Here is a 14,591-nt window from a genome sequence, read left to right on the forward strand (position 1 = left end):
GCCTCATAGTATTGGAGGGAACTATCCAGTTAAATCAGACTAGAATATGCTGAGGACTGAAAAAGTAAAGAAAGCGCAGCTTAGCTTGAATTCCTTTTCGCCAAGGGTGGATAAGAATATTTGAAAGATCATTTGGAATCTGAATGTAACTAGTAAGATTCAAATATTTATCTGGAGATGTTCTAATGTCTTACCATCAAGACTAGGGCTTTGGAAGAGGAAATGTCTGCCAAACCCTATTTGTGAAATCTACCAGCAACATGAGGTAACTGTTGAGCACCTACTTTTTGGTTGCGACTGGGTAAGAGTAATCTGGTTTGAAGCGGTGTATTGTTTGAAATCTCTAGGGAATCCATTACTACCTTTGATGACTGGTTGTTGGTTGTTATTGGAAATATTGAAAGATTAGAGGTTCAAAGTGATGACTTATTGATAAGAATCTGTTATACAGCTAGGCGTACCTGGAAGATGCGATGTGAAAGAGTTATGCAGGGGAAGCAGATTGATTTATGGAGACAATTAAAAGGATACAAATTGCATGGAAGGAAATGATATTTGTAAGGAGGGTGATGGTAATCTGAAAAGAGGGCCAGAGGCCACTTCATTGCAGAGTTTTTGGGAGAGACCTGAGGAACATTGGTTAAAAATCAATTACGATGGGGCTTTGTCTTGGAGTTGTTGTTAGAGATTGTACAGGGACATTGGTTGATGACACAGGCCTACACAGGTAGTCGACGTTGTAAGCCTAAACCATGTACCAACACAATGACAATTTCCTGGGATGGGGCATTAAACACAGTCGGACCATAATGACCATACCCAATTGCCTTCCCGACATACATGATTAACCCGCACGTCGCATTCCCAGAGGAACATGTCCAAGATTAATTGGAGGACTGCATTGCATGGAAGCTCATCCCCCCTTCTGCGCAATAAGTTAATAGCAGCCATACAATCTATTTCCAGCAGAACCTTCCTCATTCCCATGTCCCAGGCACACCGCAACTAATCATGAATTCCCCACAGTTCCGCATCGACAGGGTTACAGACTCCAAAACCTCGCAAGTAACCTCGAAGCCAATCCCCATTGCAATCTCTTATACTCCGTCCTGCTGCTGCCCTACTCCTTCTCCATTAGAAGCACCATGACTATTATATAATTTTCTCTTTTACTTGAACAATATTTTTTTTTAAATATCAAGAAATTTTATCAAATAATATCTAAACTCATTTTTATAATAAAACTCAAAAATCTAAAATTCAAAATAATATAAAATAACTAAAAAACCGAACCTAATTGAATTATTAAGGAAATTCAAAACCGGACGAAACTTACCCAAAACGCAGACTACACTCCCTATTGTTTATGAGGAGTGAGGACCCCAAATTCACATTTACATTTTATATACAAAACAAACAAAAATGAAGGTTGTAATCTAAGGAGAAAAGGAAGAAGAGGTGGAAGAAGAAGGAGATAAAGATGGCGGTGAATCATGGCAGATACAACCCAGGTTATGAATTGTCTTCTTCCTTGTTTCGTCAAGCTTTGAGCAATACACACAATATCTCCCTCGAAATTCTCCTGTACTTTCATCGCTTTCTTTGTCGTCGTCATCATCATCATCATCATGTCGTTTCTTGTCATGTTCAATATTTCCATCTGTATCAACATTGTCATAACAAGGGCGTGCGTAAACTAGGCCCATCTTTGGCAGGTTTTCTGCAAGGAAGTTATCCACATTGTCATCGACCCACTGACTCGCTCTCTTCCAAAACATCAAGGGTACAACAAATACCGCTGCTCCTACACCGAATCCAACTCCAATGAATATGAATTGCCAATCGAATTCATCATTCTGGGTTTTTTTGGATGCACGGGGCCTTAAATCTTGGCTGTGGTTAGCATCGTTGCACTGTTTCGTCAATGGATTCCCACATAGTCCCTCGTTACCTACATAAGAATCATTAGTAAATGTTGCAAACTGCTTTCCATCTGGTATGCGTCCCTCCAGTTGATTGTAGGAGAGGTTAAGGAATGCAAGGAAAGTTAGCTTTAAAAGCTGTTGAGGAATACTGTCACTCAGGTTATTACACGAAAGGTCCAGGGACTCCAGCTGTTGCAAGTTCCCTAGAGATGGTGGGATTTTTCCACTGAGAGCATTGTGTGACAGGTTGAGAACATACAGTGCTTTGAATTTTCCGATCACATCTGGTATTGGCCCCTCGAAGTTGTTGCATGAAAGGTCAATGGAGGTGAAAATAGTTAGGATTTTCACCAGCTCCATCTGTAGACCTTTGTTGGTAACTGTAATACCGTCTAGATAATAAATTCCAGTGAGTCGTAGAACTTCAAACCGAAGGTGTTTAACATTTAGTTGAGCTTCATCGTCATAAACCTCCATTGCCTTCCATCTTGCAACGAATTTGTTTGGTAATTTTCCATTAAAACTATTGTGGGCAAAGTCCACAAATTGAAGCTTTGGCCAGAGGCGCTTGTCGGCTGGACAACCAATTCCCCCATGGAATTTATTTGATCGTAAAACAAGAATCCTCAAACTGGTTATTTTCTTCAAATGGCAAGGGTAGGTGTCGTTTATGTGATTGTTACCAAGGTTTAATACCTCTAGCCTGTTGCAGTTTGCAAGGGATTTTGGGATCTTCCCTCTGAGCTCATTCCCATTGACATCTAGTGTTTCTATGGAACACTTACTTGGAAATGCATCAGGGATTTCACCACTGAGATGGTTGCCCCTAAGGTTCAGTACCCCAAGAGAATCCATCTTTCCAATTAAACATTTTGGTATTGCACCTCTCAGACTGTTCTTGGACAAGTCAAGAACTTGCAGGTAACCAGCATCACATATTGACTTAGGAATAAAACCTGTAAGGCCATTGCTTGAGACAGAAAAGAAAATAGTGTAGGAGAGGTAGTTACCAATGTTACTTGGTAAAGAAGAAGTAAAATTATTGCTTGAAAAATCCAGATAGCTTGCAGATAGAGGCAGAGTTGGGATATGACCAGTGAGTCTGTTAAAACGAAGGTCAAGGACTGAAAGATTGGGCACTATTTGATAAGGTTTCTGCAGACCCTCAAGCTGATTAAATGAAAAGTTCAGATGCCGGAGGTCATCACTGACACTCCAAATCCAATTGGGTACTTCACCTGAAATTTGGTTTTGTGAAAGATCCAGATAGGTTAATCTTGATTGGTTCTTTAGATCAGGGAACACATTCAATTTGCAGGACGCCAGCTTTAGTGTAGTAATCTTGGGAAAAGATGACAAGACCGAATAACTCTCAGTTGCAATGACAGACAGGTTGTTGTGTGAAAGGTCAAGATATGTGAGATTCACAAGCTTCCGAATGTCTCTTGGCCGTATGGTGCCATTGAAATTGTTGGAAGAAAGCACCAGAACGCTAAGTCTACTGAGTTCAAAAACATACGCGGGTATCGGCCCTTGCAATTGGTTGTAACTGAGATCAAGAGTATCCAATAAGGATTCTCTCACTTTTGGAACACCAGTAACTTCACCATCAAATTGATTGTTGGAAAGCAGAACTCTTTTCGGTGAAGGGAGTGCCAGAAGAGAGGAAGGAATATTCCCATTAAGTGAATTGTGCCTTAAATCAATATGAGTAAGGTTTGGAAGGTCTTCCCACTTAAATGACTCGATCTTGCCACTCAGTTTATTGTAAGAGAGATCTACATGGGCAAGATTTTTGGACAAATCAAAACATGGGATTTGACCGGTAAAGTTATTGGAAGACAAGTCCAAGTAAACAAGTTGTTGCAGGTTGGAGACTGAACTCGGAATTGCTCCGCTGAAATTGCAAGACGAAAGGTCTAGTCTAGTCAAGTTCACAAGCTTGTCTATGGACTGTGGTAATGACCGAGAAAAGTTTGTTCCGCTAAGAACTAGGTTCTGAAGAGACCCATTATGATGGAATTCAGGCAAAGAACCTTGAAGTTTCTCATTGTCAAGTACATCAAGAGACTGTAGCATCCTTACCTGGAGTATCTCTCTTGGAAATTGTCCATGCAAGCCGCAAGAACTGAGCCGCAATGAAGTCAAATTTGGAAGATGAGCAAGGAATGCTGGAACCACAGCAGATAAATTGTTCCCAGACAAGTGAATAATTGAGAGATTCTTCAACTTTTGAAGGGAATCTTCAATTGGTCCAGAAAGGTTGCAGTTGGACATGCTCAACTCTTCCAAATTGGTCAGTGAGGATAACCATTTACACCACTCATTTCCTCTTGCTGAAATTTTGACCCCATCAAGATGGAGAGATCTTAGCCTTGTGAGATTTTCAACAAGCATCTTCAGGTTTGGCTTCTCAAGTTTCAAGGGTCGTCCATCTCTAAGAAATAAATTTACAGATAAATCTAGAGTAATCAAGTTTGTCAAGCTTGAAATCTCAGCCGGAACTTGCCCTGTAAAGCCAGCATTTGACAAATTAAGATAGCTCAAATTTGACAACTTGTCAAACCCACAAGGAAAACTGAAGCTGAGTGTGTTATAAGCCAAATTAAGCTGCTGAAGATGCTGAAGATTGAAAAGACTACTCGAATTATCAATTGTTCCGGAAATTAATTGGTTGCTCAAGTCGAGTATGATAACCCGACCACTTTGATCGCAGGTTATACCACCCCAAGAACAGCAATCCGTGCTTTGGTTCCAGTTCCGCATCTTTGCAGACAACGAAGAATTGAGGGTTTTACCCAATCCGAGCAGCAACTCTTGCTGATGGCTTTGACATTCACCAGAAACCAAAACTGCTACAAAGGAATACAATAAAAGCCAAAAAAGGACTGAAATCCTCATTAGTAACATATCCATAGAACTAAGAATTATGAAGAAGATATCACCATGGGGTTAGGTTGATGAGTGTGCAGGTCCACAAGCATGAACTATTTGGCAAAGAAAATAGCAGAAAGAAGAGGAAAAAGCAGCAGGGGAGGGGGCAGAGGAGAAGCGTGTTCTTTGTTTATTATTTTGGTTTTGTTGTAGACTTTTCTACAATCAGTACTAATAATAATAATACGCGTTGTTTTGTTGGGTTTTTTTCTCTAGTGTTATTTTCATGGGAAGACTGCTTATGCTTTTGGAAGTTTGAGCTAAGTTGGAAAATTCAAACCACAGAAAGAACTGAAATGTATTGATTACTGCAAAGCTGTTGGCCACCAAGTAATTTAGTGTAATCAGACCAAATCCTCACATTCACACTAAGCTTTTGTTTTTAACTGATTACGAGGCATGAAATTAAGCTGTCCCTCCTTTACTTTCTATTTCATACTCCATGATTTATGCCTTTCTTTGTCACTTACTGGCATCTATTCGTTTCTTTATACATCCTAACACTGTAGATATTTGTTGTTGTATCTACAACCTGTCCTTTTTTTCTTTCTATTTCAGCCGAATGTGAAGCAATGACAATGAAAAAGTAAAAGGATTAAGAAAAAGAAGTTATATTTTCAATTTAGCATTTTTATGTTATACAATTTCTTTTGTATTAATAATTTAGTTTTCACATGTTTCTTTTACATATATATATATATATATATATTTATATATTGGTTATGTCTCATTTTGTGTTAGGTTTAACTATTTTAAGGATTTTATATAAATTTATCCTACTTTGTTTACTGAAAATATTAAAATATAAAAAATATCGACTTAATATATAATTGGTTGATAAGTGTTAAAAGTAACATGCTTTAATCTCATTCTTAACGCGTTTTTAGGTGATTATTTGATGTTAATGGTGAATTTTATGCTTCTAATCCTTTAACTTCATGTTTTTATACTTAGAAGAGCATTTAGGAGTAAAAGGAGCGAAAATCGAAAAATCAGAACAAGGTATAGGGCCACACAGGCTGGACCATTCCACACAGCCTAGACACACGGCCGTGTGAGCCACATAGGCTGTCACACAACCATGTGGCAGGCCATGTCGATTTCACGAATTGCACTCTGAACAGCAGAAAAACGTAATTTTTAGGATTTTTCGGACATTTTGATACCTATATATGACAAAAATAAGAAAATAGAAGTGAGTCGTCATAGAATATTCAAGAAAATAACTCGAAAAACATCATTGAAGCTTATTTTGAAGCAGATTTCTATCAATATTGAAGATTCCCTTTTGATTTCTTTAGAGATTATTATGAGTTTCTTTATTTCTTATGGTTATACTGTATTTTGGATGTTTTACCTAGGGAGATGAACCCTATGATAGATTCTGTCGTTTGATTTTTATTTTACGCAATAAAGACTTAGATTTTGTTCTCAATTACGTGTGCTTAATTCTTAATTAAATATTTCTAGACTATTGATCCATATTTGATGTGCTTAAATCAGAGGAGGAATAGACCCTATTTAAGAGTAGATCTAGTGTAATTGAGTGGAATTGCATACAATCCTAGAAATATGACGACATAAATCTACCATATTAGAGTCAAATCTAATAGGGAATCATAGATCGAGTTAATGCAACAATAAAGGTTTTAATTTGAATGAAATTTCAATTAATCAACCTAGTCAGTTGCTTTTATTCTTTAAGAGAGATATTAGTATAATTTAGGGATTTCTACGGATCAATATACTAAGTGAAGAAATTGAGTAATTTAGATTGATGGTAGCAGATGAAATTTAGGTGAATTCTTTCCTGTGTATTGTTTTGCTTTTTGGTTGTTAACCGCTTATTTTCCTGATTTGTTCTTTATTGAGTTCTTTAGTTAATTTAATTAATTAATTTTAGTTTTTAATCAATCACTCTAATTATTCGGTTAAACAATAGAAAGGCGATTTTTAGTTTTTGCATGAACGACATCTTTACTCATCGTAACTATACTATTAATTTATAGGTGCACTTGCCTTGATCATATTTTTAGTTGGTTTACGATTGCATCATTGGTATATGAGTTTGATAATTTTTTAATGTTGTATTTGTGTTATTTTTATCTAATCTAGTACCATATTTGACAAAAGTTATACAATTAGGTACCCAAAAGTAATGGTGCTAACTTTTTAGTATTTAATTCGTGTTTTAGAGTTGATTTGATGAAACATCGACTGTATTTGAAAAATTAAATGTAAAATTAAACAAACTCACAATTAACACTAAATATATTCTATTAACAAAAGCATGAAAAATTCAAACCTAGTAATATTAGAAATTAACTTTCATCAAATTAACCTTGAAACTCAAATTAAACACTAAAAATTAATATTGTTATTTTAGATACCAAAATATATAATTTTAACAAATAAAAGTACCAAGTTAAGTAAAAAATAACAGAAATACAACTTAATAAAAAGTGTGAACAAGCCAAAAATATTTAAATAATATACAATAGTGGATTTGGAGAAAATTCTATTATTACTTTTTATATTTAAAGTGATTAGTCTTTATATTGATTCTTAAATCAATTTATAATTCACAATCGAGCGAGTAGAATGGAAATTTGTTTAAATATTATTTATTTTAATTTTAAATAATGTTTTTAAATGGTTTATGTGCATGTTGACTCTAATTTCGATTTAAGATTCATTAGAAAAATACTTTTATATATTTTTAAATGCATTTAAAAAGTTAGCTCATATCTTTACATGTGATTAAATAAAGATATGTGACCGACCCATGAGATAAAATATTTTTTAAACATTTTAAATAATAAATTTAAAATAATTAATCAACATGTCAATTCGTACATTTTAATTTAAAATTAGCATCTAATTCTGAATAATTATAATGAATTTAATTTTGATCATTGTTATACCACATTCGTATCAAAACACACATGATAAGCCGAAAAGGCACCTAAGTTGTAAGCCTGCCACTAGTAAGCTTAGAGGCCACCTGCGTACTCACCTTTCCAGAGTGACCACCTAGGCAATGGGTGATCTATTCTTCATTGGGAACATAAAGTTGTTGCTCATTAAATATCACATGAGCTCAATTGTTTTATCCCATCAAGTCAAAATGAAAGACAAAAGTTTTCTTGTCACAAACATCTTCATCTCATCTAAAACATCCCTCCCACGCGCCCCGTAATGATGGCTAGATGCCAAGTCCAATATGTTAACATCAGGAACGATAAAGAAGGATTTTGTTGACCCTTCAAGAATATTAAGCCTACATTATGCCAACACTCTTTGAAGCCTCAACCTTTACGTTCTCTTTTCCGCTGCTATCAATAACCTCTAGCTCTCCACCCCGATTGGGTGAACCAGCCTCCATAGCAACCACCCTTCTCCCCATCATACTTTTCTCTTGTTGTACATTGTATCAACAATTAGTGTGGTTAGTATGGACAACATGGCTTCTTAATCTCAAAGTGACACCCCAACTGATCAAACCAACCAGACCAATAACCCAACTAACCAAGTTAACTTTTCCGCTTCACTTAACACCTTCATTTCACATGTCTCAAGTATTTCTACTTGCTTGAACTCTACACAAACCTTTCCTTCTGCGTCCATTCCTGCTAGAGCTCATTTGCAATATGCAAGCTTCCTTCTTCCCACTTTAAAACTACTAGTCAAGGCGCTAGAAGATCCTCTAGCCACCAACCCTGATTAAATGCTAAAATATGTATGTCATGTAATTGAATTTGTTAATTTATGAGAGTGCACCACTGATTTTTCCATGTTTATATTGAATTTTGTGCAGGGGTGCAATTTGGGGCTAAATAGAAAAAAAAGGAAACAATTGGGCTAGATTGAAGTAAGGAGCAAAGAATGCGGGCCAAAGAAGAATTTTTCCAAGATGTAATTAGCTGAAATTCTATATTGACTTAGTGGGAGATTATGTAGGGATTTTTTTTGTATCATGGAATATTTTATTTCCTTGATTTTCTATGGTTAGTGGCTCTTAATTTGGCAAAGCCATTAGTATAAATAGGGGCTACTATGTTCATTCATTCATCAAGTTTTCAATCAAGCCTTTTTCATCTCTTAAATAATATATTTCTTTCCTTACAAATTTATTTTCTGTCATAAGTTCCTCATATTTTTCCATTTATTTTCAACTGTGGAAATACTGCATCAAACCTTGCGTCACCCACACCCACCTACTTTCATTTCTTTTTCTTTTATTCAACCTTCTCCAATTATGCTCAATACCAACATGCCTCAAACCTTAGTCAACTAAATCTATTTCAGCTTTAGGTCGGAGTTAGCCTCATCAAGACCGTGAGTTACGAGCACGAGCAATTTAACTCCTAAATTCTAGTACTTATTATTTCTCCGGATTAAGAGTATGATTTTGTCAACTCACAAAGTCAAACCAACACTAAGTTAAAAAAGATGTCGTTTGAGTTAGTGTGGTTAGACGTACAATTAGAATTCTGAAAGGATCGATTGTCTAATCGATTTTCTGTAAACACAATAGCGTGCCAAGTGGGGATTGCTGTTTGGTTTCGTTAAGGGAAGTAATAATCGGATTTAAATGTCCCACACTATTGAGGGCATTGGTTCAAGCTAGGCTCTTCTAGAACGCAAAGCTGTCGGAGCTCTAAATCACGAACGTTTCTTGGTTGTTCGATCGGTAAGGGTTAGTTATTGGACGTTCCATAACTAATTTACACAAGGAAGAGTTGGTGTCCGAGACATCCTTGGTAGCTATAACTAGCTTATTGGAAAAGATGAGTTCATCTAATTTCGAGGATCGTTTCAAAGACGAGGAAAAACCAGTGCCTGAAGCTGGGCTAAGTTTAATTAATTTCCCTTCAGATTTATTTAACTGTTTTTATTATTTTGTCTTCAGCTTTTACTTTTTATGCATTTTATTTATTTATTTCAGGTTTCAAATTTTATCCCCCCGAACATCTTAGGCACGAAAACTGCCCCGACATAAATCTGGTCAAGAGAGCAACAATTTGTAGTAAACCCAGTCTCTGAGGGATCGACCCTACTCCCTATATTGCTTAAATTTGCAAATTAGGCGTAGAATTATATTGGTGGAATCGGCACCCATCAGTTTTGGCACCGTTACCGGGGATTGGCAACACTTACAATTGTTTAAATCGTCTTCATAACCAGATCTTCATCCGGAGATCTCGAATACGACCCAGAGATTGAGAAATCAGTACGAGCACGACGAAAAGAGACAGAAGCTCTTAAACGTGCAAGTAAAGTAGAAGTTGAGCTAGGACAAAGGATCCTAGAATCCGACGTCGAAAAGTTTAGCCAAGTAATTCGTGCAGAGGCAATTCGACGTGGGAAACAAGTCGAAATGGTTGAACCTGAGACCGAACTACTTTCTAAAACGAAAGAAGCAAAAGACAACCTCAGTGAACCAGAAAGGATGGCAAACCGAACCATTCGTCAACTAGTCGCTGCTCCCAACGAGCAAACACAGTTATGCATCAACTATCCAACCAGAAAAACCCCGTACGAGTTGAAGTCAGGCCTAATTCACCTTTTGCCCACTTTTCGAGGCTTGAAGAACGAAAATCCACACACTCACTTGAGAGAATTCCACATGGTCTGCTCAAGCATGAAACCTCAGGGAGTAACCGAAGATGAAATTAAACTTTGAGCCTTTTCTTTTTCTTTAATTGATACAGCAAGAGAATGGTTATTTTACTTACCCCCGTTTCTATTACAACATGGGATGACTTATCTCGTGTATTTCTTGACAGATTCTTTCCAGTATCGCGAGCAGCTGAACTTAGGAGAGACATAGTGGGAATTCACCAATTAGAGAGTGAATCGCTCTATGACTATTGGGAGCGATACAAAAAAACTGTGCGCAAGTTGTCCTCAACACAGTTTGACCTAACAATCACTTCTTCAGTATTTCTACGATGGTTTGCTCCCTATGGAAATAAAGATGATTGACGCTGCTAGTGGAGGAGCGCTTGTCAATATGACTCCTCAGCGAGCAAGAGAACTAATATCCAATATGACTCCTCAGAACCCACAAGATGCGTTAATGGGGTAAACATTTCATCCTTCGAAGATAAATTGGATAAGCTTACTAATATTGTTCAATCTATGCTTACAGAAAAGAAGAATCGGACCCAATTATGTGGAATTTGTACTACGTCTGAACATCCGATGAATCTGTTCCCAATCCTTAACGACAATTCAACGGCACATGTTGATGCTATCAGAGGCTTTCCAGGACCTCCGCAAAGACGCTATGATCCTTTCTCCAACACCTACAATCCCGGGTGGAAAGATCATCCCAACTTGAATTACGAAACTAATCACCAGTACAATTCATCATACCAACCAAGACTTCCGCCACCGCCACAACAACCCAAACCGAAACATCTTTAGAAGCTGCTATGGAAAGACTTGCCGTCGATGCTGCAAAATATCAACAGAGGACAGACGCATCAATACAAGAGTTAACTAATCAAGTTAGTAAACTCTCGATGACAGTTAACCGTTTGGAATCTCAAGGTAAATTACCTTCCCAGACAGAGCCGAATCCTCGACAGAATGCAAGTGCAATAACTCTTTGTAGCGAAATGGCTCTAGAAACAGTTCCAGAAAAAAGTCATGGGCAAGACAAGGAATGGGAAAAGCAGATCTCTGATCGAAAAGCCAGACCGAAATTAGAAATTCAGAAACCAGTCATGATGCCACCTCCTTTTCTAGGGAGGCTCGTGAAGGATAAGAAAGAGAAGGAGGAAAAAGAAATCCTCGAAATATTTAAGAAGGTGGAGGTAAATATCCCTTTACTCGACGCTACCAAACAAATCCCTCGTTATGCAAAATTTCTCAAGAAATTGTGTACTAGCAAGAAGAGGTTAATAGGAAACGAAAGAGTAAATGTAGGAGAAAATGTCTCCGCAGTACTGCAAAAGAAAGTTCCGCCCAAATACAAGGACCAATGTATGTTTGTCATTTCCTGTGAGATAGGTAATGTAGGCATTAAAAAAGCCATGTGTGATTTAGGGGCTTCCATTAGTGTTATGCTTTATCCTATTTATAAGTTGATTAACGCGGGTCCTTTAAAAAAGACAGGAGTAATAATCCAGTTGGCGGACAGGTCAGTCGTATATCCCGAAGGGTTGCTTGAAGACGTCATTGTTAAAGTTAATGAATTAGTTTTCCCTGCAGATTTCTACATTATTAATATAGAGGACAATAACTCAACTAATTCGTCTGACATTTTATTTGGAAGGTCGTTCCTAAGTACCGCAAGCGCAAAAATTGACGTGCGGAGCGGAACACTGACAATGGAGTTTGATGGCAAAATCATGAAATTCAATGTCTATGAAGCTATGGGACATTCTAACTCACTATCAAATATTTTTAGCATTGATGTTATAGACTGTTTAACTCAAACTTATTCAGAATATCATGACTTTGATGAGTTAGAAACTGTCATTTACAGAAGCATTGACATGGATGTTTTAAATCATCTTAAGGAATTAGCAATTATAAAAGATCCGTTGCGAGAAATTGTAAAACACTTGGAGACGCAACCATCATTGACGAAACAAGGTAACCAATTTGAATTATTACCTTCCCAAACTAAAAAGTTGCCTTCGATTTTGCAACCACCAACCTTGGAGCTTAAAGCATTACCGGACCACCTTAAGTACGTCTTCTTAGGAGAAAAAGACACTTTACCTGTAATAGTGTCAAACAAACTAACCAAAAACGAGGAAGAAAATCTAGTTCGAGTTCTAAGGGATTATAAAGAAGCTATTGGTTGGACAATAGTCGATATAAAAGGGCTAAGTCCATTCACTGGTATGCACAGAATTTCCATTGAAGATATCACGAAACCAAAGAGAGATGCTCAGAGGCGCCTTAATCCACCCATGATGGAGGTAGTAAAGAAGGAAATCTAGAAACTATTGGATGCTGGAATGATATACCCAATTTCTGATAGTGATTGGGTTAGCCCGGTTCATGTCGTGCCCAAGAAAACTGGTGTGACAGTGATGAAAAACTTGTCAGGAGAGTTGGTCCCTACCCGAGTCCAGAATGGATGGAGGGTTTGCATCGATTACAGGAATTTGAATGCAGCTACCCGAAAAGACTATTTTCCACTTTCCTTCATCGATCAAGTGCTCGAGCGATTAGCTGGTAAGACTCATTATTGTTGTCTCGATGGGTACTCGGGATTTTTCCAAATTTCGGTGGCACCTGAGGATCAAGACAAAACAACTTTCACATGCCCTTTCGAAACGTTTGCGTATAGACGAACACCGTTTGGACTCTGTAATGCTCCGGCCACTTTTCAGAGATGCATGGTGAGCATATTCTCTGACTATGTCGAGAAAATCATTGAAGTCTTCATGGATGACTTCACGGTATACGGGAACTCTTTTAACGGATGTCTTGATAATCTTGCTAAGATATTACAAAAATACCTAGAATTTAATCTTGTTTTAAATTATGAGAAATGTCACTTCATGGTTGACAAATGATTAATTTTAGGTCATATAGTTTCCTCGGAAGGAATTGAGGTCGATAAGGCAAAAACGAATATTATTAACTCGTTACCTTACCCCACATCTGTAAGGGATATTCGTTCGTTTCTTGGCCATATAGGATTTTACAGACGATTCATAAAAGACTTCTAAAAAATCGCTCAACCGCTTTACAGTTTGTTACAAAAGGATAAAGAATTTAAATTTGACCAGACTTGTAAAGACGCATTTGACGTACCGAAGCAGAAATTAGTCTCTGCTCCCATAGTGCAACCACCAAATTGGAACTTTCCGTTCGAAATCATGTGTGATGCAAGTGACCGAAGCGTGGGAGCTGTTCTTGGCCAAAGAATAGGGAAAGAGCCTCATGTTATCTACTATACTTCGAAGACCCTAGATGCTGCCCAAAGCAATTACACAACCACTGAGAAAGAATTATTAGCTGTTGTGTTTGCTTTAGATAAATTTAGATCTTACCTGTTGGGAACTAAAGTGATTATCTTTTCTGATCATGCAGCATTGAAATATTTAATAGGGAAGAAGGAAGCAAAACCTCGACTGATTAGGTGGATTTTGCTTCTACAAGAGTTCGATTTTGAAATCCGGGATAAAAAGGAATGCGAAAACTTGGTAGCTGACGATCTGAGTCGATTACCCATTCCAGTGGATGACACACCATTAAAAGACAATTTTCTAAATGAAAACCTGCTTTTCAGCAAATGCGATTCATCCTTGGTAGGCAGACATAGTAAATTATCTTGTTACAGGTACTGTTCCTTCGGAATTACCAAGGTCTAAAAAAGATAAGATAAAGAAAGATGCTCAGTATTACATTTGGGATGACCCTTACCTTTGGAAGCATTGCTCCAATCAGGTAATTTGACGGTGTGTAGCAGAAACAAAGGTACAGTCTATCTTAACTTTTTGTCATTCTTATGCATGTAGAGGACGCTTTGGACCAAAACGCACCACACATAAAATTCTTGAATGTGGACTATTTTGGCCAAACATATTTCGTGATGCCTTTATATTCTGCAAAACCTGTGAAAGGTGACAAAAAGTTGGCAATCTTAATCGTCGAAACGAGATTCCCCTTACTCCTATTCATATTTGCGAAATTTTCGATGTGTGGGGCATCGATTTTATGGGTCATTTCATTTTTTCTTTCGGTAATTTTTATATACTC

General features: G+C 37.3%; 1 protein-coding gene across 1 annotated transcript; it reads right to left on the reverse strand.

The window, feature by feature from the left end:
* Window positions 1-1,271: 1,271 nt before the first annotated feature.
* Window positions 1,272-5,190, reverse strand: LOC105779438 (receptor-like protein 7). The gene has a single exon (XM_052629337.1). The coding sequence runs from the start codon at window positions 4,839-4,841 to the stop codon at window positions 1,437-1,439; it is 3,405 nt and encodes a 1,134-aa protein (XP_052485297.1). The 5' UTR covers window positions 4,842-5,190; the 3' UTR covers window positions 1,272-1,436.
* Window positions 5,191-14,591: the final 9,401 nt, after the last annotated feature.

Source organism: Gossypium raimondii, chromosome 4, assembly GCF_025698545.1.
Source record: "Gossypium raimondii isolate GPD5lz chromosome 4, ASM2569854v1, whole genome shotgun sequence".
Lineage (NCBI taxonomy): Eukaryota > Viridiplantae > Streptophyta > Magnoliopsida > Malvales > Malvaceae > Gossypium > Gossypium raimondii.

Coding starts and splice junctions, on each gene's coding strand:
- LOC105779438 (XM_052629337.1), bottom strand. CDS start 4,841: ATGGATATGTTACTAATGAGGATTTCAGTCCTTTTTTGGCTTTTATTG.